The sequence below is a fragment of the Eptatretus burgeri genome, chromosome 13 (genome assembly GCF_056783735.1).
Source record: "Eptatretus burgeri isolate ZD-2024b chromosome 13, Ebu_testis_v1, whole genome shotgun sequence".
Lineage (NCBI taxonomy): Eukaryota > Metazoa > Chordata > Myxini > Myxiniformes > Myxinidae > Eptatretus > Eptatretus burgeri.
In genome coordinates this window covers 11,482,111-11,506,386 of record NC_140973.1, presented here as the reverse complement: position 1 = coordinate 11,506,386, position 24,276 = coordinate 11,482,111, and the positions used below count along the sequence as shown (strand labels likewise).

At 45.7% G+C, this 24,276-nt stretch overlaps 1 protein-coding gene across 5 annotated transcripts in view; it reads left to right on the top strand.

Moving 5' to 3' along the window:
- The window catches only part of LOC147013847 (ELKS/Rab6-interacting/CAST family member 1-like), a 127,439-nt gene that overhangs the window by 86,494 nt on the left and 16,669 nt on the right, over window positions 1-24,276 (top strand). For 2 of the 5 annotated variants that reach the window (XM_085851129.1, XM_085851130.1), the window contains exons 12-20: window positions 864-1,004; window positions 5,687-5,827; window positions 5,910-6,103; window positions 9,760-9,895; window positions 10,028-10,159; window positions 10,311-10,471; window positions 17,486-17,633; window positions 20,240-20,296; window positions 21,360-21,461. In XM_085851129.1, coding sequence (XP_085707255.1) covers window positions 864-1,004; window positions 5,687-5,827; window positions 5,910-6,103; window positions 9,760-9,895; window positions 10,028-10,159; window positions 10,311-10,471; window positions 17,486-17,633; window positions 20,240-20,296; window positions 21,360-21,461 — 1,212 coding nt within the window. Of the gene's footprint in view, window positions 1-863; window positions 1,005-5,686; window positions 5,828-5,909; window positions 6,104-9,759; window positions 9,896-10,027; window positions 10,160-10,310; window positions 10,472-17,485; window positions 17,634-20,239; window positions 20,297-21,359; window positions 21,462-22,182; window positions 22,254-24,276 lie in introns of all 5 variants that reach the window. The other 3 variants (XM_085851133.1, XM_085851134.1, XM_085851131.1) reach the window with 3 other exon arrangements.

Sequence of the window (24,276 nt, the reverse complement as noted above, 5' to 3'; positions counted from 1 at the left end):
TGCGGTGCTGAATGAGGAGTCGCAGCCGCTGGGATTACAGGTTTCCTGGGTCAAAATTAAGATCCAGGCTTTCATTGACATCTTGGATGCTGCTTTCTTATTTGTACCTGTTTGTGGTGAGGATGTTGAGTTCACTAAGAGATTCACTTTCCTTGACAGTGATATTCATGTCTCCACAGGCTGTTTCCAGAGGTCAACAGACGTCTAGGTCAGGCCTGGGGAGTCATTGATTCACTGGATCATGGAGTGTAGCACTGTCGATAGCTGTGCAGGAGGACAGAAGTCTGAGTCTTCAGGTCCTTGGTGCTATCAGTCTTGCTCTCCGGATGTGAGACTTGGATTATGACCAGGGATCTGAAATAGAGAAGAGACTTAATTCCTTTGATACCAGGTTTCTTTGGAGAATCCTTGGCTCTTGCTGGTAGGACTTTTTGTCCAAGGAGCAGTTGCTGAGAGAGATTGCTGGTATCCTGTGTTGGAGTGGCGACCCGTCCAGGATGCTGCCCAATAGCCAAGGTGACTGCTTAGGCAGCACCAACGCTCCATACAGAGTATGGTCCCAATTGATGGATGGATTCTAAAACTGCATTGACTCTTCACTCCTCTTGTTTTGACTTAACAGCAAATGTAACCTTTTCGAAGCACACTTAAATGAATATACTGGTCCGTAACAAAACATACAGATCATATGGTTGTCACCCTGTCGAAAGTGCCCTGTCTCGGCATCCTTTGATGATGTCATGTTGGCAGGTTCCTAAGAGTTGTTATTTCAAAGACCTTTGAGTAATTGAAAGGATGAATATCATTAATATCTTTATATCCTTCGAAATGCTCCACCATTGCTCTTCATTTGCCATTTCTAGGAACGCATCATCGAGCGGTTGAAGGAACAGAGGGACAGGGATGACCGCGATCGGCAGGAAGAGGCAGATGCCTACAAAAAGGAGAACAAAGAGCTGAAGGAAAAGATCAAAGTGTTGCAGACTGAGCTGTCCGACAAGGAGGTATGGATCTCACTCTATTTTATCATTCAGTTATTCTCCTTCTGCTACACCTCCTGCCGCCCCCCCCCCTTCCTTATTGCAGTGTGGACACTTTTGACTCATTTCAGTCCTCCCACAACATGGATGTGATCATTATCTCAGCTGTTCAGGCATTGCAACACAATGTGGCAGAGAACCTCTCAGAGCTGTAATCATAGCCATTGTGCCGAGAAAACATTTTATCTTTTTTTTTCCACATTAGTTTGGAAAATGTTTTTGGTTATTGCTCACTGAATCCCCAACTTTTGAATTGGCGTATGACTGCTCAATGAGGCCTTTTGCGCATGTGCTGTCTGTGTTTGTGTTGATTCAGTTCTGCTCAACGGGCGCTTTTAACCTGCCGTTGCTCGTGTGATATATGTAATTCAAATCTTCTTTTTAACATAATTTTCAGCATTTAGACGAAAGAGTGAAAAATTCAAAACTGTTTACCATAATTGTTCTGTTCCTGGATGCAAATCGGACTCACGGAAATATAGGAAATACAAGAAATATCCGTGGATGAGACAGAGAGGTGTTGATTTCCTATAATTTTCTGGTAATACTGTTGCGGGGCCGGGTATCGGTGATGAGCACGACCGCCAGATGGAGCAGTAGAGTCGGCTCCACCAAACACCCGGAATTTATAGGTCGTCACCCCTGATAACTCCAGAGCCGACGAGTCCCTTATCAGACCGAAGATCGCCAATAGGTCGACCACGTGGGGTAGGGTCGATTGCCAATTTCAATTTACCTAAATACCCACGTCGTCCAAACTACCGGGGAAATTCACCCTCGACGGCGCTCGTACGGAACGAGCCGCTAGCGTGCTCGAACCGTGTGCAACCCGAGCGGACAATCACCGAGATCCGTCGGTCCAAATGTCCCCTTACGGCGGCAACAACGGCCTTGCTAATTCTCCAACATGCGTCACACTAAGCTAATGGAAGGAAACACAGCAACGAACTGATACATTCAACACATGGCTTTATTTATAATGGGGCGGGGGGGGGCACGAAGCAAGAAGCAGAGTTATCCGAATATAGAGATGCAAGGCAATTTATGTACAAGCAAAGAGCACTTGTACAATTCCTACTTACTAGACTGGCGCCACAAACACACACACACACACACAAGAAACGGTAGCCACAGCCTTTATTGAGGCCTCCAGCTCGGAGGGAAAGGCGAGCTGAAGACCAGAGCCTGCCTCAGACCTGTCCACCTTATGTGGTCTTCGAGCTGATTCGAACCGGGCACCAGCAAGAGGCGAGCCAGATCCAGACAACAGCGAACCGCGAGCGGCCTCCCGAGCTCCGCTCAGTGTGCTTGCCGACAACCAAACCTCTCCTCTGTATCCCGAACCGTCGAGAACGCAGGAGGTTTCTCGGCCACTTCCCCAAGTCTTTGAGTTTAACGCCAAAGCGAGGGTTGATTACTCCACACTTGCTCCACCTGCCCGTCAGAATGACCACAACCTTGCCGGCTCGATGGTCATCAACTATCTCACAAACTCTCTCGTTCACCGACTGAGAGACGGCGCACAACCCTTGCGGTTCTTCTTGGGGATGGTGGCTCAAGCTCAAGCTGTCGTCCGATCGCGCCACACCCTTATTCACCCTGTCTCGGGGGGGGGGGCGCCTCCGCCTTCCCCGCTCTCCCTTACTGGACGGTTTTGGTGCGCAGAATCGCTCGTCGCCCTGTCACTGGCCAAAACGAGCGGCAAGTCCGTCCATTGGCCCGGGGGTGTGGTGACGTCACGCGGACCACCTTCCTCACCGTCATGAGGCTCCTCCTTGAACTCTGCCCACCAAACAGGCAGAGGAACATTATTCTGCGTGGGCTCCGCCCACCAAACGGGCAGAGGAACATTATCCTGCGTGGGCTCAGCCCACGTACGTGCTGACACGCACACAGACAATGGCGTCGGTGTGAGGAAGCGAGGTGAAGGCGTGTTGTTGTAGTTGATGGTGGTGTAAAATTAACGAAAACCCTGACTAGCAAAGTAACTTCGCAGCGCATGTACATTTAATCACCCATTAGACATGGGATGGGGACCCTACCTAAAAAAACACATACCAATATAACTGTTCTATAGGACCTGGATGTTGAATGCAGTAAGCTTCCAAATTCGTAACAATACAACCTCGCATCCGCAGTGGATATATAAAGCGCGCGCACACACACACACACACACACACACACACACACACACACACACACACACACACACACACACACACACACACACACACACACACACACACACACACACACACACACACACACACACACACACACACACACACACACACACACACACACACACACACACACACACTCTACAGAGACATGACAGAAGTAAATAGACACCTTAAATTTATTCATTTCATCTGTTTAAAGCAAGTTTTACTCAGTGATTTGTTCTAATATTCAACTATTTATTTGCAGAAACAAGTTCTTGGGTCTTGTATGACAATTAACTATGCTTCGAGACCCAGGGAGCATACGACCTTTCTGATTTTCAGAGGACGAATTGTTGGCCATTCGGAAGGTGGAGTTAGCCAGCGTCAGATTGCTCAGAACCTTGGCATTCCGCTTTCTACGGTAAATCGGGCGATTGCCCAATTTATCAGCGAAGGCCAGGAATCCAGAGCTTCCCGTTCTGGTTGATCTCGGCCCTCAGAAAGATGTCTTTGAGCTGTAAAGTGGTCCACTGAGAAAACTCCCTGTTGCAAGGCAGCAGATGTTGCAGAGGAGGTCCAAGTTAGCTCAGGAACTGCCATGTGGTACCTTCATCAACTAAGCTACAATGGGAGAGCAGCTAGGAGAAAACCTCTTCTAAGACCAGCCAACATTCAAAGGAGAAAGAACTGGGCTGACGAGATGGCCAACAGACCCTTGGAGTTTTGGCAAACTGTCATTTTTTCAGTTGAGTCCCAATTTGCTCAATTTTCTGACAGTGGACGCGTATGGGTCTGGAGACTTCCCAGTAAAGAGTTATCTTTGAACCGATTGCAGCCAACTGTCAAACACGGTGGTTTTTCAGTTATTGTGTGGGGAGCAATCTGGACCGCTGGTCGGTCAGAGCTTGTAGAGTGTGTTGGCAATATCAACTCTGCGACACACCTTTCTATCCTTGAGGATGGACTTCTCCCTGTCTTCTCCACTGGTCAGATTGTCAAAAACAACACTGTTCATGGAAGATGGAACTCCATGCCACACTGCAAAAAAAGACCAAAGAATGGCAGGACAGAAATGGAATCAAGCCACTTCCATGACCAAGTCAGTCTTCTGATCGCCCTCTCCTCTCCTCTCCTCTCCTCTCCTCTCCTCTCCTCTCCTCTCCTCTCCTCTCCTCTCCTCTCCTCTCCTCTCCTCTCCTCTCCTCTCCTCTCCTCTCCTCTCCTCTCCTCTCCTCTCCTCTCCTCTCCTCTCCTCTCCTCTCCTCTCCTCTCCTCTCCTCTCCTCTCCTCTCCTCTCCTCTCCTCTCCTCTCCTCTCCTCTCCTCTCTTCTCTCTCTCCTTACCAGTACACTGGTACTCATTTTGCCGACCTCGGAAGGATGACAGGCTGAGTCAACCTCCTGGTATATTAGTTCAGCGGCCAACGGGGCTTGAACTCAGGACCCTAGGATCCCAAGCCGCCACCGTAACCATTAAGCCAACACCAGGCTTCCAGTTTTCTGACATGAATCCCATTGAACACCTCTGGGCCATATTGGATCGAGCTGTGTGGAAAAAGTCCAGGAAGAAAGCATCACGGGCAGAATTGCGAAACATTTTGCGTGAAGCCTGGGGAGAAATCCCACAAGAGAAAATTTCAGAACTCGTTAGTTCTATGCCTGAAAGAGTAAAAGCGTTGAAATCTGCAAATGGCAAGTCCACAAAATACTAATGTATCTATTAAAATGGATCAGATATACTTCAAATGTTCATTAAATATAAACTTTAAAAACCATGGTGTCTATTTACTTCTGCTATGTCTGTGTAGTGTAATCTCTTGTGTCCCTGGAACCAAACAAAACATTTATAACAGTCCTCACAGCTCCTGTAGCTCCCACCTCCCTGCCCCTCCCCATCCTCCTCCTCTTCCCCAATATGATTAATAGTAAATATCATTTTTAGCTTACCCTGAACATGCCCAAGCCCCATTTGTACTACGATCAGCTGTCTGTTCTGCGAGCTGAGAAAGTTCTCCAAGTCTTTCCTTCTGTAGAGGCACAACCCTTTCTCTCAGGTACTTTTCGAGGTATCTTCGGCTTCTTTGAGAAGCTTTATGAGCCATTTTAGGTGACGATCCTCATCTCCCACACAATATACTTTTATGATGCCCTGAACGCCGCTGTTTCCTAGGCTTTCTGCACATGGGTGCCGACTTTGAGTATTGTGGGGGCGAAATACATCATCTTGAAAGTGGCTGTATTAGCCGAGATATATTGCTCTGTGAAGAAAAAAAATAAAACACCAAGTTCTCCAGCATCGTGCATTATTCTTTCTGGATGAGAGATGATTATTGGTGGTTGGAGGGATCTGACCTGCAACCCCCCCCCCCCCCACTGTTCTTCTTACTGTTCCTATAACTTTTAAGACCATTTTGATCATATCAGTCATGACATGCTGAGCTGTATACACATTTGACCATTTTTGTCTCGTGCTTCTCTCCAGAGTTCACTACTGGATATAAAAGAGCATGCATCATCGCTTGCCTCATCTGGCTTGAAGAAGGACTCCAAGCTCAAGACGATGGAAATTACTCTTGAACATAAGACCGAGGAATGCAGCAAACTTGAGTCTCACCTTCGAAAGGTAATCGGAGGTGTTGGAGCTTGCTTTTGTAGAAGGAAAAGTAATGTTATAAAACTTGAAACCTCATTTTTTTTTTGTGCAGTCGCAGGAGGCAGAAGACGTGGCCCGAAGCAGCCCAGAGCTGGGGGAGCGAGTGCGTGAACTGGAGCAGGAATTGGTACTGGCACGACAGGAGGTGGCTCGCTCGCAGGCAGAAGTCGACCGCCTTTTAGACATCCTGCGAGAGGTTGAGAATGAGAAACACGACAAAGACAAGAAGATCGCTGAACTAGAGGGGTGAGTCTTCCTCATTTTCAAAACTTGCGTTAGATGCCTGAGGTTGCCACCTTGCTTAAACAGAATTCTTTGTACGGTAATTATTCCCCCCCCCCTCCATGAAGGTACGAAAATACTTGTCGTTTTCACCCAACGTTTCAAAGCTTATAAACAAACCAATGGATTAGAATTACAACAACTGTGAGGACGTCACTTCTTGTAGTTCGCAAGCGGATAAGCTTGACCAGAACAAAACAAGTGTTTTTTTTGTGTTGTTTTGCGTATTTTGTTATCGTGATTTGTCGGGGCTGTGGAACTGTATTTATAAAGCTGTGTTTGTGTTCATAACAGTTTTAGTGGGTATTTGTGCTAATTTATTGAAGGAAGCAAGGGGAGGCCTCGTGTTCAGTTTAGCATTTAAGTTAGTTTGGGCCTTGGGAGAGTATGGAGATTTAAAAAAAAAAAGGGTTTGAATAGAGACCGAAGGAGAAAGGAAAAGGAGTTTATAAAATGTAATAGTTGCTCAATGTGGACTGTATCAACAATAGGAGAAGCAGCGGGTTCTTACTGTTGTAGGAAGTGTGAGGAAATGGCCCACTTGAGGATGGTTATTATTAGGCTGAAGGAATGCATCGATAATTATTTGCAGCAAGTAGCAGAATGTGAGAAATTTGTAGATAATAGTTGGTTACGGTTGTGGAGTGAGGTTGCTGAGGATATTGGAAGTGAGGACAGGTGGTGATGGTGCAGCAGTGGTGGTGGAGGTGCAGCAGGTTCATGTAGTGGTGGGTGCAGGTGGTTGTGGAGGTGCCGTGGGTGCAGGTGGTTGTGGAGGTTCAGGTGGTTGTGGAGGTGTAGCGGGGTGCAGGCAGCATTGGAGGTAGAAATTGGTCGACATGAGGTATGGGAGATCGTTTTTGTGGTTGATGTGATTATTAAATATGTAGATTCTTCGTTCTGCAGGAAGGATTTTAGACATATAATTCTGTGTAGTTTTGAAGGAACGGGAGTTCGGGACATTGACGGAAGGGTAAACGATATTGTATCGGGTCACGGCAGGAAGAAGTTGGTTGTGGTACACCTCGGTGCGAATAATGTAGGGAAAGTTTACTCGGAGGTTTTGAAAAAATAGATACAAGATATTGGGTAAGTGGGTGAAAGCAAAGGGTCGTAAGGTAATGTTTTCTGGGATTCTCCCTAGGATAGGAAACAATATAGAAGCTATGAGCAGAGCAATGGATGTCAACCAATGGCTGGAAGAACGGTGTAGGGTAGAGAGGAAGGTTTTACATTTCAGAAGCAGTGGGAATCATTTAAGGGATAAAGGGAATGTTTCCAGAATGATGACCATGTGTTAAATAGAAAGGGGGCAGCAAGGCTTGCAGTGGGAATTGAGGAAGGAATTCAGAACATTTGTGAAAAGACAGGTTGGTGTGGTAGGGGAGGAGACCCATCAACAGCAGGGTTGAGGGACAAGTAAGAGGGAAACGTGGAGAAATGAGGGATGTGGGGAAGAATGTGAACTAGTTGGATACAGCTGCAAACTCTCAATCAGAGAAGTGGAAGGAAGGACTGGAAACTGAGAAATATGTGGATTTGGGGAGGGTTAATGAGGGTAGAAAAGATAATTGTGAAAGTTGTACACAAATATTGTCTGTGCATGCTGGTTTTTAAATGTAATTACTGTACCATATTAATTCACTTTTCCATCTGCTAACATAGTCTATGGCTGCAGCTAATGGTACCTTTGTGTTTGCTCTTGCTTTCTGTGCCTTTCGCATCTTCTTCTTCTTCTTCTTCTTCCCAGTTCGTCTCCCAGGTCAGTAGAAGTAGAGCATTCCTTTGTTTTTCCCACTGATATAATCCTTAATCCCTGGTTTCTTTTCTGTGTCGCAACAAGTGCCGTTCGGTCGTATAAAAAAAACAGCTTGCAACCATTTTGCATTTCGAAATGAGTTTTGTTTTTTTTGTTGTTGGCAATTATATCTCATCTGCTTTTAATATCACAGAATTTGTTTTGCTTCCATCGCTTAAACTCATCTTCAACCAGACTCGGTGGCATAATAGCTGGAGCGTCCGCTCTGAGTCTGGGGGGTTGGCGGTTCGAACCCCGGCCGAGTCATACCAATGACTTTCAAAATGGTATCTGCTGCTTCCTTGCTTGATGCTTGGCGATTAAAAATGATTTATCATGGACAAACAACCTTATGTTGGCAACCATAGCGCAGGTTTTGATGCACTTAATGGTGTTTTCCTGCGTTGAAGTTTCTTGGAAGGAAACTCCTATTATCCCATTTCCTCTTTACTCTCATGTGGACATCCCCATCTCCTCGGAATCTCAAGGAGGTGGGGATGAGCCAGTCATCTGCCTGGGGGATGTCTAGACTGAGGCCCCCTGGAATACTGACGGAAAGTGGATGCAGCAACGCGCTGCTCCGGCACATGCTCTCATACCTGACCTGACCTGACCTCTTTACTTTATTGTCTGACCTCTGACCTCTTAGGTGGCCATTTCCTCAGAATTTTCAATTCCAGACGGCATGAGGGACTTTATTCCCAGGAATTCATTAATGCATGAATTTTACGAGTCAGCAACAAAGAAGAACTCCTCTCTGTGAACATTTATATACCTTTACCACTGGTATATCGTGCCATCTTGTGATTAAGCGTCTAGCTATCGATTAAAATTGAACACTGGTTGGTATTGGCTTTCTTAAGAGGTGACCATATAACGTAGATATTCATTTCACAATTTCAGATTACTGAATCTTCTACTTGACTGTACATTCACCTCTCCAGAGTTTAATTCCTGATGGAATTGCTTCCAGCTATAACGGCCGTTTGTTGTGGTTCCAGCAGGTGGCACAATCGTACCTTTTCTTCAAATAAGACTCCAAGATAGCTGTTCCATTTGCATGGTATCTTCCATTATCATAGGCCTTTGTTCCAGTATCATCAGTACATACGCATCTCATTTGGAATTTTGGATGACGAATAAATTGGATGCAGATGTGTTTCAAGTAAAATTGCATCATAAAGACAGAAACCTACGGATATGTGGTGTTATCGGAGAGTTTCAAAAACGAAGCGTTCTTGTGCTCAACGGAACAAGCTTTTTCGCTCTTAGCCAAAACAAATGTGCATTTTGTGGTCAACAAAAAGTTTACTTGTTTGGAGGGAGATGGAACCACCTTCCAGAGGCTGTTCTGTCTCACTCTCTCCCTCCAGAGCTTCAAGTAAGCAGTGCACCGCAATCTCTTGTCATCCCAAATTCTTTCCCATGATAATTATTTCCCCCATTAACCCTTCCTAACCCAACAATCCTACTTGCTAGTTTCAGTGTCTCCTCTCTCTCTCTCCTCTCTCCTCTCTCCTCTCTCCCTGGTCATTCATTGTTTATCCCTGATGTTTATCCCACGATTGGTTCTACCTTGCTCTTCCATGAGCCTCACTCCTGTAAAGGACAGAAAAAGAAAATCGACGAACTTTATTTTCCGCCAAAATGTAAAGAAGACTTGCCGTTTAACTCCCTGAACTTTTATCGCGTTGTTTTGATGAAAAGACTTCAGGACGGGAATTTTTGGGACAGGCATTCGGGATGAATTGTTGATGTATAAGGTGTTGTGATTGATTGATTGTTTGAGAGTGTAATTTGTGATATGGGTTGTTCTGTGCAGGCAGCAGAAGGACAACAACAAGAAGATGGCTAACTTGAAACACAAGGAACAAGTGGAAAAGAAAAAGGGCGCACAGATGCTTGAAGAAGCAAGGAAGCGTGAGGACAACCTGTCTGATGGTTCCCAGGTGCTCCAGGTGTGTTACTTTGGTAATCAAGGTTTGGTGCACAGCTTGAAAACTTGGGTATACGAGATATATGTATTCTTTCCAACTTCCGTTTGCATTTGCAATCCATTCCCCACACGTTTTCCTTCGAATGTCCTGCAGGATTCCTTACGCCAGCGTGACGAGCGGATTGAGGAGCTTGAGGATGCGCTGCGTGAGAGCGTGCAAATAACGGCTGATCGTGAGATGGTTCTTGCCCAACAGGAGGCCAACCATGCAATGTTGCAGAAACAGGTGCACCTACTGGCCTCCAAGCTGCCTTTCATTTTGTTGGGTTTTTTGTTTGTTTGTTTGTTTTTTTTTTGCTTCTGTGGCTAATCAATCACACCTTTGCTATTGGCTAGCTAGTCTTCCTGAGAAAAGCATTAAGGGGCATGTCTTGCAGCTCACAGAGACAACCAACATGCTTGAGAAGACCCGGCAGGAAGTGGAGATGGCACAGGTTAAGCTGAGCTCAATGCAGCAGTCTTTGGCAGAGAAGGAGGCGCACTTGACAAACCTTCGTGCAGAGCGCCGGCGTCAGCTGGAGGAGGTGCTGGAGATGAAGTGAGTACAAGTTTATTTACTGTGTGTGAGGCACTGTTAATATATCACATTATTGGATTGGTTATTTACAGCAGTTCTCTCAGGTTTTTGTTCGTAGTTTGTTTACAAATCATTCCTTAATGATGATGCTTCAATTGTGCAGCAAAATTGCTCTAACCCTTATTTTGCACTATCCCTCTTTTGCTCATACCCTCCTTGCTCAGACTGGTTCTTCTCATTATTCCCTCCATGGCTTCAAGCAAGCAATGCACCACTATCTCATGTCACCGTTCCCCATCCCCCACCCCCACCCCCATCCTCTTCTCCACCCACAGCCCCTCTCTGCCTCCACCCCCAATGCCAACATCACTTTTTATGCCCCATTAGTCCTACCTTCTTACTTGCAGGTTACTGTCTTTCCTTCCCTTCTCTTTCTGTCCTCTTTTCCTGTCCATTCATCTCCTTGCTTGTTGCGTCAACTTTGGGTCCCACTGCCCCACAACTACTTACACTCAAAAATGGTTAAAATATAGTCCTTAAAATAAAGAAAACTTTCTTCATGATGCTTTTGATGTCATATATTGGGACGCAACATGTTTTGGTCATCATGCCACCAAATTTGTTGTATTTTCGATTATTTCGTGTCGTACTGTGCTGAGAGATGGTACACCCATGAGATACGAAAAGATAGTGCACATTTTATGGATATTCTCATCCACCCCCCCCGAACCTGCCACCACCTTCACCACCCATACTCCTCCTCCTTCAGGATGAATAGTGTGCATGCAAACATCAAGTCTAAAAGTAGCAACAATAAAGTGTTCAGAGTTGGCTACCCCTTATTGTATGTGAATCTGGTAACATAGTTTCACCTAGATTTGATTCTCGACATGACTATAACCTGTTTGATTGGGTGTCCCGTCTTCTTGCATTTGTTGGTGGATGCTAAAGATTCCACAGTGTCTTTCACAAAGAATGATGGGTAACTTATCAGTCGTACTCTCGCCAAATTCCAAATTCCTTCTGTGACTACCTCTGCAAAGCTCAGAAAGGAGTTGGTAAAAGACAGAGCACTCACAAGCCTGTCCGCAATGTGCGAGTTAGAGGCCCAGAGATTCAGCTTCATTGTGGGAGATTCCAATGATTTTGAAGGCTTTGATCTCCAAGGCATCAAGGCAAGGTAGCCAGCTTAAAGATTCGATCTGGGGATGAAGCCATTGTAGGTTGGTAGAAATGCCCGGTCAATGGCTGGCTTTCTCCAGATATATATATATATATATATATATATATATATATATATATATATATATATATATATATATATATATATATATATATATATATATATATATATATATAATATATATTGATTTCTCAAGATTGAAGCAAATGTTCCAAGTCTTCGATCAGCTCCTAATTCTGTTAAGGTTTGCAGAGAAGAAAGAGACAGTGCCTGCATGTCCGAAGTTTGATGGATGCTGTGACAGACGGTGGAGTCGTTGGCTGGAATATGAGTTTCCAGAGAATCAGAAAGATCATCGATGAAGATGGTCCACAGGACTAGTCAAATACACTGTCCAAGACACCAGCCTTGACAGGGTGAGGATATCAGAGTATCCTGTTGCAAGCTAAGTGCTCACAATGAGAGTGGAGTAAGTCTTCAAGCCCATGAGAGGAGGTTGCCTTGGATGTGGGGTAGTCTTGGATCTGGAAGGCTGATAGTTTTGGAGAGCAAGGTGGAGTGCCAGACCGTATCGAATGCTCGAGATGTTTCGAGAGAGATGGCCCTGATCTCCTGTCTGAGATTGAGGGCCTCCATCCATTGTTGTGGGAGCTTAAACATCATGTCCATGGGAGAGCGATTATGTTCTAAATTCAAATGGATGGTCTGAGATCAGGCCAGTGAATAAAAGGAAGAATTTAATGTCGAACTTGATGATGGATTCCATGACTTTTCTTAAGCTAATGGACCTGCAGTTTTGAGGATCTATTTTGTGCCATTATTTATTGTGACTTCTTCAAACCATCTGCATTGACCGCATCATGTGGTTTGAGCTTTGAATATTCAAGTTGGTCCATTTGTGAAGGCCCTGTCACACCTTGACGTTTTAGCCAACGTATGCCGACATATGAAAAATTTGGCGAATACGCTGGCACACATCGAATACGTTATGGGTAAGTTTTGTATACATTAAGAGCATGCTGGCATACGTCGAGCTCGTCGACAAATTTTAAGCATGCTCAAAATTTTTCGACGTGCTCGGCGTATGACTCGCACGTTCCGCATACGCTGGCCATAGGTTGTAGGCACGTTATGCGATCGTTGACACGCGTCGACACACGTTACTTGTAAGTTACTCATAAGTCAAAATACGTCGAGGTAATGTTTAGCGTACCCGAAACTTATTTCTAACCTATTAGTAACGTGCTTTGAACCTATGTGTAACGTATCTCAAATGCATATTGACGTATGTAGACGTATTTGACGTCTTTCGGCCGACCACAGAACTTACTGAACGTGTTTCTAACTTACAGCTACTGTATAATGGCGTATTGGCAGCGTTTAGGGTAATTGGTATATAAAAATGGGGTTCACACAGGAGGAACCCATCAGTGTTTCAGACTCCATGGTGAGTAGATGTCCATGTCAGTAGTATCAGTCGTAGTAGTCGGTGAGTGTAGTAGTAGTAGTAGGTACATATCAGTAGTAGTAGGTAAGCGTGATGGGGAGGGTGTGGGTGATGATGGATCCTCCTTGCATCCGCGTCCACAGCCACGGCCAGGAGACTTCTTGGCAGCATTCATCAAAGTTTTCATCGGCATGATGGTGATGTTGACACTTCGATGTCTAGCTTGGTTATGATTACAATCGTCGAGCGGCTGCGTCCATTTAAATCGTTGAGCGGCAGCCTATTAATAGGCTACGCCACGTGATCGTCGCGATACGCTGCCGCGCGCTATGCATAAGTTAGACTATCGTTGGGCATAGGTTGTGAACGCCGACAACACGCTAAGCATTCGTTGGTATAAGTTATCTATAAGTTATCGAAACGTTCTGTGTACATTATTAATACGTTATGCATACGTCCAACTCATTAATATACGCCCAAAACTGAAAAAAAACATTAATAGTTCAGCGTACGCCAGCGTTTTAGATCAATTTTGATACGTTGCCATACGCTGGCTAAAACGTCAAGGTGTGACAGGGCCCTGACATTGTGAGTTATAACCCTATCTATATATTAATACTGAAGGACCAATTTTGTGCTCCTTCTAGTGGTCGCGTCACGTTTTTCTCAGTACTGTGACCTGGACTGAAAGAAACATGGTACCTGTAAGAGTGCATCGCACATAGTGGCAATTGTCAAACTTCAAATCTGAAGCAGAATAAACACTTTTCGTTTTACATTCGTTTACATGGTGACGTGTGACGTCACAGCTGAGAGGCGTCAGGACGTCATGACATCATCGGTTATTCGCTGACGCCATTTCGTCCGTCGTCAGAACGTTACTGCTGAGAGGTGTAATTACCAATTCCACTCCTCGAAAATAGCGTCTGCAATGTAAAATCCTCTTCTGCACATGGTGACTACCTCAGAATGTGAATTTGACACAAAAAAATGTAACAAGAAACATTGTACAGTAGACACCGCTTTATAAATCCACCATGGGACCACGCCGTTGGATTTATTAAGCGGAGAACCTATTTTCAGCCACCTACTGGATAGATAAGACAAAAAGCGAATGTCGTTAAACACTGCTTTATGGTACAAAAACATTGATTTATCAAACGGTGACAAGGGGATTGTTCAAAAGAATCTCTCCAAGGTCGCTTGCTTGGGAGGGAAGGTTTTGCGCAAATGTTCCTTTATTGAATCTGTCACGTGGCGGAAATCGGGATTGGCAAAACCTGAGAGCTGCAGTCCCCTCTCCAATTTGGCGAGTGCAGTCCGCATCTCTGCCGCCGTTGGCATCGGCTCGGGTTCGTCGTCGCTTTCTTCCCTTGGCTATTGGGATTCGGGGTCTGCGGGATTCCAAGTCCGTCACCAGCTGTTGTTGTTGCGTTTTTTGTTTTCACTCTGCGGCAGCGCATATACTACATCAAGCTGAGGTTGAGACTGCGCACGTGCCAAGCAGGTAGATTTATTTAACGGCGGATTTCTCTATGTAAAATTCCGTTCCAACTCATTTTGGTCACAATCGGTGGCTCGATTTTATAACCGTGGATTTATAAAGCGGCGTCTACTCTATCTTCTATTTCTATCTATCTATCTATCTTCTATATATTTATACTGAAGGAACAATTTTGTGCTCCTCCTAACGGTCGCGTCACGATTTTCTCGGTACTGTGACCTGGACTGAAAGAAACTTCGTACCTGTAAGAGTGCATCGCACATAGTGGCAATAGTCAACTTTCAACTCTGAAGCAGAATAAACACTTTTCGTTGAGAAGAGGGGGAGGAATGAAGAGGCGAGGGTGAGGAGTGAAGAGGTGGGGGCGGGGGATGAAGAGACGGGGGCAGGGAGTGAAGAGGCGGGGGGCAAAGTAAGCAAGTTTTTGGGCGGAGGTAAGCAAATTGAAAGCGGGAGACAGGGGGAAATGGGACGGGGGCTGGGTTGAATTAGGCGGAGTTGAGTGTAAGGGGGTGGACAGGGGGTGGGGGCCCGGGGGCAAGTAGAGCGGGGAATCAAGAGACGGGGGCGGGGAGTGAAGAGGCGGGGCCGGGGTAATTACATTTTTGGGCGGGGGTAAGCAAATTGAAAGCGGGAGACGGGGGGATGGGGCAGGGGATGAGTGGGCAGGGGCTGGGGTGAATTAGGCAGGGTTGAGTGTGAGGGGTAGACAGGGGGCGGGGGCCGGGGGAAGTGCGGTGGGGAATCAAGAGACGGGGCGGGGAGTGAAGAGGCAGGGGCGGGGCCGGGGTAATTAAATTTTTGGGCGGGGGTAAGCAAATTGAAGGCGGGGGGGAATGGGGTAGGGGCGGGGGATGAGTAGGTGGGGGCAAGCACGCCCTGTCCAGTCCATGTCCCTCGAGTGTGGGTGAGCTGGTGAGGGTGGTTGAATGAACGGAATCCATCTGTGACGGGGTTTCGGCTTCTCTCATAATATATGATTGGCACACTTTGTTATCTTGCCAAAACGAAGTTTTTGCAAGATATGTTCGTCAGCTTGTATGTTTTTTTTTATTTTTTTTTGTAATCACGTATCGATCACTCTGCAGAGCACAGTTATCATTGGAAATTTTTGTAACTTCGCATATCAGAGGCCTATAGAGATCCCTTTCAGCGCATAAAATTTTGAAGGTCAAGGTCAAAGGTCAAGGTCACTTTGTCGCAAATCAGGGGAGTCGCCGAAACCCTTATTTTTTGAGTAATTTTGATCGGATCGTCTTCAAACTTCATGGGAATATAGTTCATGGTCTGGTGCTCAGCTGATTAATGTTTGGTGGCGATTGGCCTTGACCTTCCTGGTTAGCGCCTAAGGTCAAACATATTCGACCCCAAGGTCAAATTTTCAAGTTTTAGGAACCATATCGTGTAGTACCTCAAATTGAACACCTCGATGAGTGCTTTCCCGATATGTCAAGCTTGAGACATTATGACGTCATTTGGTGACGTTATGAGGAAAACGCATATTTTTCATGGTTACTCTGTAGAACGATTCTCATCGGAATCTCTCGGCAGATATTCCTCGAGGAGTCGCTCCTGGTGGATAGCAGCTCTGTTCACCTCAGTGTGACCTTAAAGAAGTCACACGTGGTCACCTTTTGGCAAGATACGGGTCACCCTGCGGGTGACATTGGTTTTTTTTTTTTCATAAATTGCACAAAACTGGTGGACTGGTTCTTGCGACTACTCTGGGTCTGGGAGGTTGGCGGTTCGAACCCCCGACCGAATCGTACGAAAGACTTTCAAAAATGGTACTTGCTGCTTCCTTGCTTTTAACCTTGCTTTAAAAGGATGGAGCACAGACAATTTGTCAACTATCGTGCAGGCCTTTTGGGCCTGACTGCTTCCTCCTGCATTAAAGTTCCTTGTATGGCTACTCGTACAGCATTGATCCAGGATTGTACACGTTTTTCTACACGAAGGGAAGGCTTTGTGTTGAGGATGGTTTGTTTACTTTTCTTTTGTATGCAGTATGTGGCTGCTGGTTGTCGTGCTGTCTGGGGGTGTAACTGTTCCGCTGATGCAATGCCCCCCCCCCCTCGGTTAGAGCAGGAATTTGTTCAGGGTGCTGGTGATAGAGTTCGCCTACTCTTCATAAAGGACACTGGGGATCTTTAGCATCCACCAACTTATGCCAGCATACAGGATGCCCAGAGTAATGTCCGTCCGTAGGACAGCACACACATTCATGAACCACCCGACCTGTGAAACATCATGATGACAGTTTATAGCTAGGCCGAGGTTCAAACCCAGGCTGGATAGCTCATAGTTGAGTGTGCATCACTCCACACTAACCTGACAACCCAAGAGGCAAGTTTATTTCATCAAATCACTATCCTGTTTTACCTTTCATAGCAGGATGTCCTGCATTGTCATCTCCGTTAACTGTTGCTGCATGAACGGTCGATTGGATACATGAGAAAGGAATGCTCCTGCTAACCTAGCGAAACTATTTTCGTTTTAAATGCCTCGGCGAGATGACTCGTCTCAACCCAGCTATGGCTTTGAGTCGCCATGATTGCAGCTGTTTCGTAAAGTGATGATGCAGATGAAAGGGAGAGCCACGTTTACCGCAGCACTGTAACCCTTCATTGGGTGTAATGATTAGTATTTACCACGAGTCATTGGCAATGCTAAATTATCCCTTATGGAACAGCACGGGGAGGCCTGGGAAATGCACACATCGGGGGCACGCTTACTTGTTGGATCTTTCACGTGTACCTGGTGCGTGTGGATGATTCAGAATTAGCTTTTTGTATTTTTTGCTGCTTACGAGATTTGTTACCCAGTTCTGAATATTGTTTTTTATGATTTATAACCACTTTAATATTTTGTCTTGTGTCCTCTAAACGACTGTGGAAACAGACAGGAAGCCTTGTTGGCCGCCATCAGTGAGAAGGATGCAAACATCGCTTTGCTGGAGCTCTCATCCTCCAAGAAGAAGAAAACCCAGGAAGAAGTGGCTGCCCTAAAGCGTGAGAAGGACCGACTTGTGCAGCAGCTCAAGCAGCAGGTGACTGCCATGTGTGTTCACTTGTAACTCAGTACCACGATTAACGGAAGACAGAGTAGAGGTTGATCATTCTTTGTGCTCCTGTGGTCACTTTTTTCTGTCCTCCTTGCCTCCATTCACTCACTCACCTGCCGGTGGTTTAATGAGCCAAATCGCCACTCTTGCCAAGAAAGCACTTTCCCTTTCTGATGAAATAGCTGTTGGATCATTAACTCTGAGCACCGAGCAACAGCATTTTAACACTGGTGCATCTGGAGCCGGATTTGTGCAAGGCAGGACAGTATGCTCGTCTTCAAGTGAAAACTTAGCATACTTCCCACTGCAGTAGGTCAACTTTAAGCGAAGTTCGGTTCCAGATTGTGTGTGTGTGTGTGTGTGTGTGTGTGTGTGTGTGTGTGTGTGTGTGTGTGTGTGTGTGTGTGTGTGTGTGTGTGTGTGTGTGTGTGTGTGTGTGTGTGTGTGTGAAGTCGAGACTCGTGGAAGAGCTCAAATACAGGACAGAAGATCTAGAATACCAGCCTCAGTGATGGAATGGTTCGAGTATCTGTTCTGAGTCTGGGAGGTTGGTGGTTCAAACCCCAGCCAATTCACACCAACTAGATTTTTTTTATAAATGCTGCTTACTGCTTCCTTGCTTGACGCTCGGCATTTTATAGGATAGAGCATGGACAAAAAAAACCCAGAGATTGATAATAGCACAGGCTTTGATGGGCCTAATGGCTTCCTCCTACATCTAATTTATTTATTTATTTGTTTGTATGCAACATCAAGGCTCATGGAAGAGCTAGAATATAGAATGGATCAAGATGCAACAAAACAAAAGCAACAGCAGGGAAAAGGGATTGGGGGGGGGGGGGACACCAACAGCAGGGTTGAAGGACAATATAGAGGGAGACTTGGACAAGTAATGGGTGTTGGGAGGAATGAGTGGTAGGAATGGACAAGATGAATACAGAAGCAAACTTTAAGACAGAGAGACCACTGACCTGTCTGCATTGTGAAAGAGAAAGACCCATAGATTCAGCTTCATCGTGGGAGATTCCAATAATCTTGAAGACCTTCATTTCCACCTCGTCAAGCTGAGGAAAATGTGAGGCAGAGGAGCCAGCCAAGATGGGAGAGCAGTATTCCATCAAGCTGCGGATGAGAGAGGGGAGAGGCTGCTGCCTGCCTATCTGAAGGATGCGGGATGTCACGGCAGAGGGTGGATTCATCAGCAGAGATATGCAGGATTTTCCAAAGCGTCAGAGATCGTCGATGAAGATAAGGAATAGGACTAGGCCCAGAACACTTCCTTGGGGCACTCCAGTCCTGATGGGGAGAGGAGATGAAAGGATTCCGTTGAGCTTTGTACGATGCTAGATTATATCAAAAGCTTGAGTGAGATATGTCTTGAGATTCGGCCCTGATCTCATGTCTGACATTGAGGACCTCCATCCATTGGGAACTCAGTGGCCTGGTCTGCATCAGAATTCATAATCTGAGAAGAGGTTGTTGGCGAAAAGGAAGGATTTCATATCGGCTGCGATGATTGATTCCATGACCTTGCTGATGATTGGAAGTAAGCTGATAGATCTGTGGTTACAGGAATCTGTTTTTGCACTTTTTCATGTAATAGTGATGTTGCCGAATTTCCAAGCAGATGGAATATAACCTCGAGCAAATGACACGTGAGCTGATGAGGTTTTTAGGACACATGAGCTGATGCCATCCGGTCCGGTCGTAGAGTCGGTATCGAGGGTTGCCGAAATGTCTCCGCCTTCACAGGTGCAAACTCGAATGGCAACTCGGTAGAGCGTATACCTCCGCCAGGCTGAACAGTTTACATTTTGAATCCCATTGATGCGCCGGATCTGGATTAGGACCTAAACCAAAGTCGAATCGCCTTGTTCTTGTCACTTAACTTACTCATCACCTGAGTTTTGTCATAACTTGTCCACAATGTGTTGAAATATCGTGCTATATATCGTTTTTGGCCCCATCGCTCAATGGTGAAAGATCACGTTTAAAATTTGAAAAAATTCTCGTACCTGGATTCAGGTTTGGATCTTCACCAAAATCAAATCAGTTTGTCCTCGTCAGACACCCATCTTGTCCACTAAGATTTGTCCAAATCCGTCCATAACTTTTTGAGATATCGTGCTACGTATCAGTTTTGGACTATCTCTCAACGGTGAGTAATCAAGAAAATTATCGTATCTGGTTCCGGATCTTCACCAAAATCTAATCACAACTTTTTGAGATAGCCTGTTCATAGACAGACACAGGCAGGGTTGAAAGCATAACCTCTGCCCACCTTTGGTGGTGGATGTAAAGATAGAGTCCAGGAGCAGTTGGGTCTGACTGGTTAGGGTGAGTCCAGAGAGGAAGGGGTTCGGGACCCTGGAATCGAGGGAAGTTATGGAATCTTACCAAGATGGTTTTTCTTTTGTGATTACGACTCGTTCATTTATTTGAAGCACAGTGCCATCCATTTTGCTCGCTCCTTACCCTTTACCACCCGTTCCAAATTTCCTTTCCCCATCTTGCACTCTTTTTATTCCACCAGTTCTCCTTCACACCTTAACTGCTTATGGCCCACTGGCTCCATGTTGTTGCCCATCCAGATGGAAGAGAGCGCTCTGCTTATCAGCTTGGTTATTGGTGATGTCTTCGATCATGTGGTAATGACTGCTTGGCCAGTTTGGGGATGTGCTTGCAAAAAACAGGTTACCACCTATCAAACTCAGCAAATCCTGAAGTTCCTCCAACAATAATGTGTATGATCAGGTGGAGTAAGGATGGGCTGGCTGCTTTTCCTGCCGCCTTTTGATTTTAATGTCAGGGATGTTTGGGGGGTTGGGAGGGGGGGCGTTGTTTTCTTTAACTTCATCCTAATTGCTTGGCTTTGAACAAATTTGATTTTGATAATGTCGGGGCTTGCTCTCAGCTTATCCCTTGCCTTTTCTGTTTTATTGATTCTGTCACATGTTTCCAGACTGCTCAAACTTGTTACCTCTGACACCGAAGGTGGACTTAAGTTATGTTTTCACCCCTGTCTGTTAACAAGATATCTCAAAAAGTTATGGACGGATTCGGACAAAACTTGGTGGACAGGCTGAGTGTGTGACGAGGATTAATTGATTTGATTTTCGTGAAGATCCGAATCCGGATCCGAGAATTGTTTTCAAGCGATTCCTCACCATTGAGTGATGGGGCTAAAATCAATATACTGTACAACACGATATCTCAAAATGTTATGGAAGTATTCGGATAAAATGTGGACAAGTTGGGTGTGTGTGACCAAGACAAATTGATTCGATTTTGGTTCAGGTCTGGATCCAGATCTGGCCTATCATTGGGATTTAAAAAAAAAAAAAGTCAAACTGTTCAACCCGGCAGAGGTATGCGCTCTTCCGAGTGCTGTTCTAGTTACTGATGCGATTCCAGTTGTCGACTTTTCCTTTACAAATGTAGATTGTGGAAGCAGGAACTTTTCCCCCAAAATCATTTTAACTCTGATGGATCTGCCGAAATGCCTTTCAGATTAATCCATCGATTTAAAAAAAAATTTTGTTGCTGTCTTGCCTAATCCCTGCAGATCAAATGACATTTGCTCAGCTTGTAATTTTTACAACTTTATTTCCATTGAAGCACCACCACCTTCTTCCTCTTCTCCTTCTTCTTTCTCCTATTCTGCCTCTTCTGCCACCTCTTCATCCTCTTCTTTGCCTTTTATATTTGCAGACACAGAATCGGATGAAATTGATGGCAGATACCTACGAAGACATTCGTGAAAATCCGAACAGCTGTTCAGCTAAAGGCAGCCAGCAGCCATCACCTGACCAGGTATGCTTAAACACAGAGAGAGAGAGAGAGAGAGAGAGAGAGAGAGAGAGAGAGAGAGAGAGAGAGAGAGAGAGAGAGAGAGAGAGAGAGAGAGAGAGAGAGAGAGAGAGAGAGAGAGAGAGAGAGAGAGAGAGAGAGAGAGAGAGAGAGAGACAGAGACAGAGAGAGAGACAGAGACAGAGACAGAGAGAGAGACAGAGACAGAGACAGAGACAGAGACAGAGACAGAGACAGAGACAGAGACAGAGACAGAGACAGAGACAGAGACAGAGACAGAGACAGAGACAGAGAGATCTCGATTGATTTGCTAAAGGAGATAATCCCGAAGGGAAAATTTGCAGGCCTCAATATCAGATTTGCTCTATCCTTGTAATTGCTCTCCTTTTCTGCCATGTAACGACCGCATGAATGTGCCACGTCTGTTTGCTTTCCTAACATGTTTTGCAGCAACACATTTCCATTTTTGGCACACGTACTTGTAATCGTAACAATTTCTTCGCCCTGTGTAAAGAATTCCCGTTGGCGATTGACTTCAGGCCTAGCCTAAAACCAGCCGACTTCGGGCCAGCCTGTCTTCACAGCTCAGCGTGCTTCCGGTACATAAAGCACGCTGAATGTTCGAGTCGGTGCCAATCGACCAAAAAAAAGAGGAGTTAATGTTTTGCCCATCCCCATCCCTTTTCCTACCCTCTTCCCTTTCCCTTGCTGCCTGTCGGACTAGGATGATGAGGAAGGGATTTGGGCTTAGCCCACACTGTATGGAGTCAAAACACACCTGTTTTGTTCACAGGGGTGAGCTGGCTGTTGCCTGCTTCTGTGTCAGTGGTCATCTATTCTGTTTGCCTCATTGTGTTTTGATGTTTTTGTGTTTTTTTTGTTTGTTTTTTTTTTTTCCTTTCTTTCTTGTAAAAACCCCATCAAGCTTTGCATGTTTGGAATCTTGCCAATGCTTGTGCCGATTTTGCAATGTCTGTGAGCAGTAGGATGAAGCAGACATTTTGCCTCGTAATTGCAGTGTGTAATGATCGTGTGTGCGCGTGCGCGTGTGTTTTTTTTAATTTGAATTCTATTCCAAAATTATAAATTCATGATGGTCTTCTTATCATGGATGTCTGGTTTATTACTTGTTTGGATGTTAAAGTTACTTGTTCTCATAATGTGTTGATTTGAAAATAACATTTTCATTGATTCTATTTAAATTCTCGTTCATGATGAAGATGCAAGCACATAATTCGATGGTGATCACAATGCCGTGCTATGCAGGCAGTCTTCAGATTGTGTGGACATTTATAGAAATTTTTTTGAGTTACGCGTTGGCTTTGAGGTCGGTATTAAAAGGTCGAGGTCATTGAGATGGGAATGGAAAAGTAAGTATTGTTACAAATTTAGGAATTCGATTGCACACAACATACAGGTTCCTTTAGTCAGCTATGTCGATAAGTGCTTATTCCCTAGATAGCTCACCTTTCATTGTTTAAATGTTCAGAAATCGATTAGATGTGCTGCAGATCGATTTAATAGTTAGGGAACGAACAATGGAGACATCCCTCCCCCTCTTCTGCGAAGAGCAAGAACCACCCTGCCGTCCCGTGACTCGTGATGTCAACAACTCCCTACCACCCGTGGCTGAGCGGGGGATGGAGCACGAGGGAATGAGTCATGAGTCACGCCGGTATCGGGGGAAGGGCGGGAGAAGGATAACAGGAGATCTTTTTCTTTTGTTCAGGGGCAGAGTTGGAGAAGGGAGCAGTAAGCTTTTTGCTTCGGCAGAGAGTAGTCGTTCAGCAGACCGTCGGGTCCTGCTTGGCTTGCGTTAGGGTTGAGGCCTTCGGAAGCTTTTTGCTTCGGCTGGCTCAGTGAGCTTCGGCTGAGGCCTGGCTCGGGAGGAGGCTTTTTGCTTTGATGGTTCCGTGAGCTTTGGCTTCTGCTTGGCTCGGGAGAGTTTTTTTGCTTCAGGCTGCCCTGTTTGGAAGAAAGTTAAGCCGGTCGCTCGGCTCGAGCTGCGAGTGGTGGCTTCTTCTTCTCGGTTCGTGGAGCTCTTTGTTCTCCATTTTGGTTCCCGGCTTGGTGCGACTCATCGACCTCTTCGTGGAGGTGGTTCCTCGGGGAAGCGACGCATCGACGGTAAGGATCGGCTCCTCGTCTCACCAGCCCGTGTTGAGAAGTGTGGGAGGATTCGCGGGAGCCCGGGTCCGAACAACTTGAAGACCACACGAGGTGGAGAGGTTCGAGTTGTCTCTGGGTTTCAGCTCACCTGTCCTCCGAGCTGGAGCTCGTGATTAACGGCCTCTGCCACCATTTATTGGGTGTGTGTGTGTGTGTGCGTACGTGTGTCCGTGGGCCCGTCTAATAAGTAGGAACTGCTGTTAAGTGCAAGTGACTGTACATAATAAGTAGACGGTTGTAGTTCTTTTGTCGTGCTTTTGTTGCTTGTATAATTGCATACGTGTTTTGCCTTGTTTAATTGCATACGTGCTTTATTATAATAAATGTCCTTGTGTGAATGTAAGCCTGTTCGATGCGTCTATTCCCTCATTGAACTGCCCCATCTTGCACTCGGAATATAGTTGGTTTTTAAATAGCCGATAAATAAAATCGGGTCCAGCGAGGTCTGGCGATAATACCCGCTCGGTTATCCCAGAACGGAACGGACCGCTTAAGCGGTTCGTGTCCAAGCAGGCCTTCGCCGAGGTACGGTCCCTCGGTAGGTTACCCGCGCGGGTACTTAGGTATTTCGATATTTGGCGATTGACCCTATTTCGCGCGGGTAGAATACGGACTGGGCCGTGGTGTGATTAAAAACCCACCCCTGTCT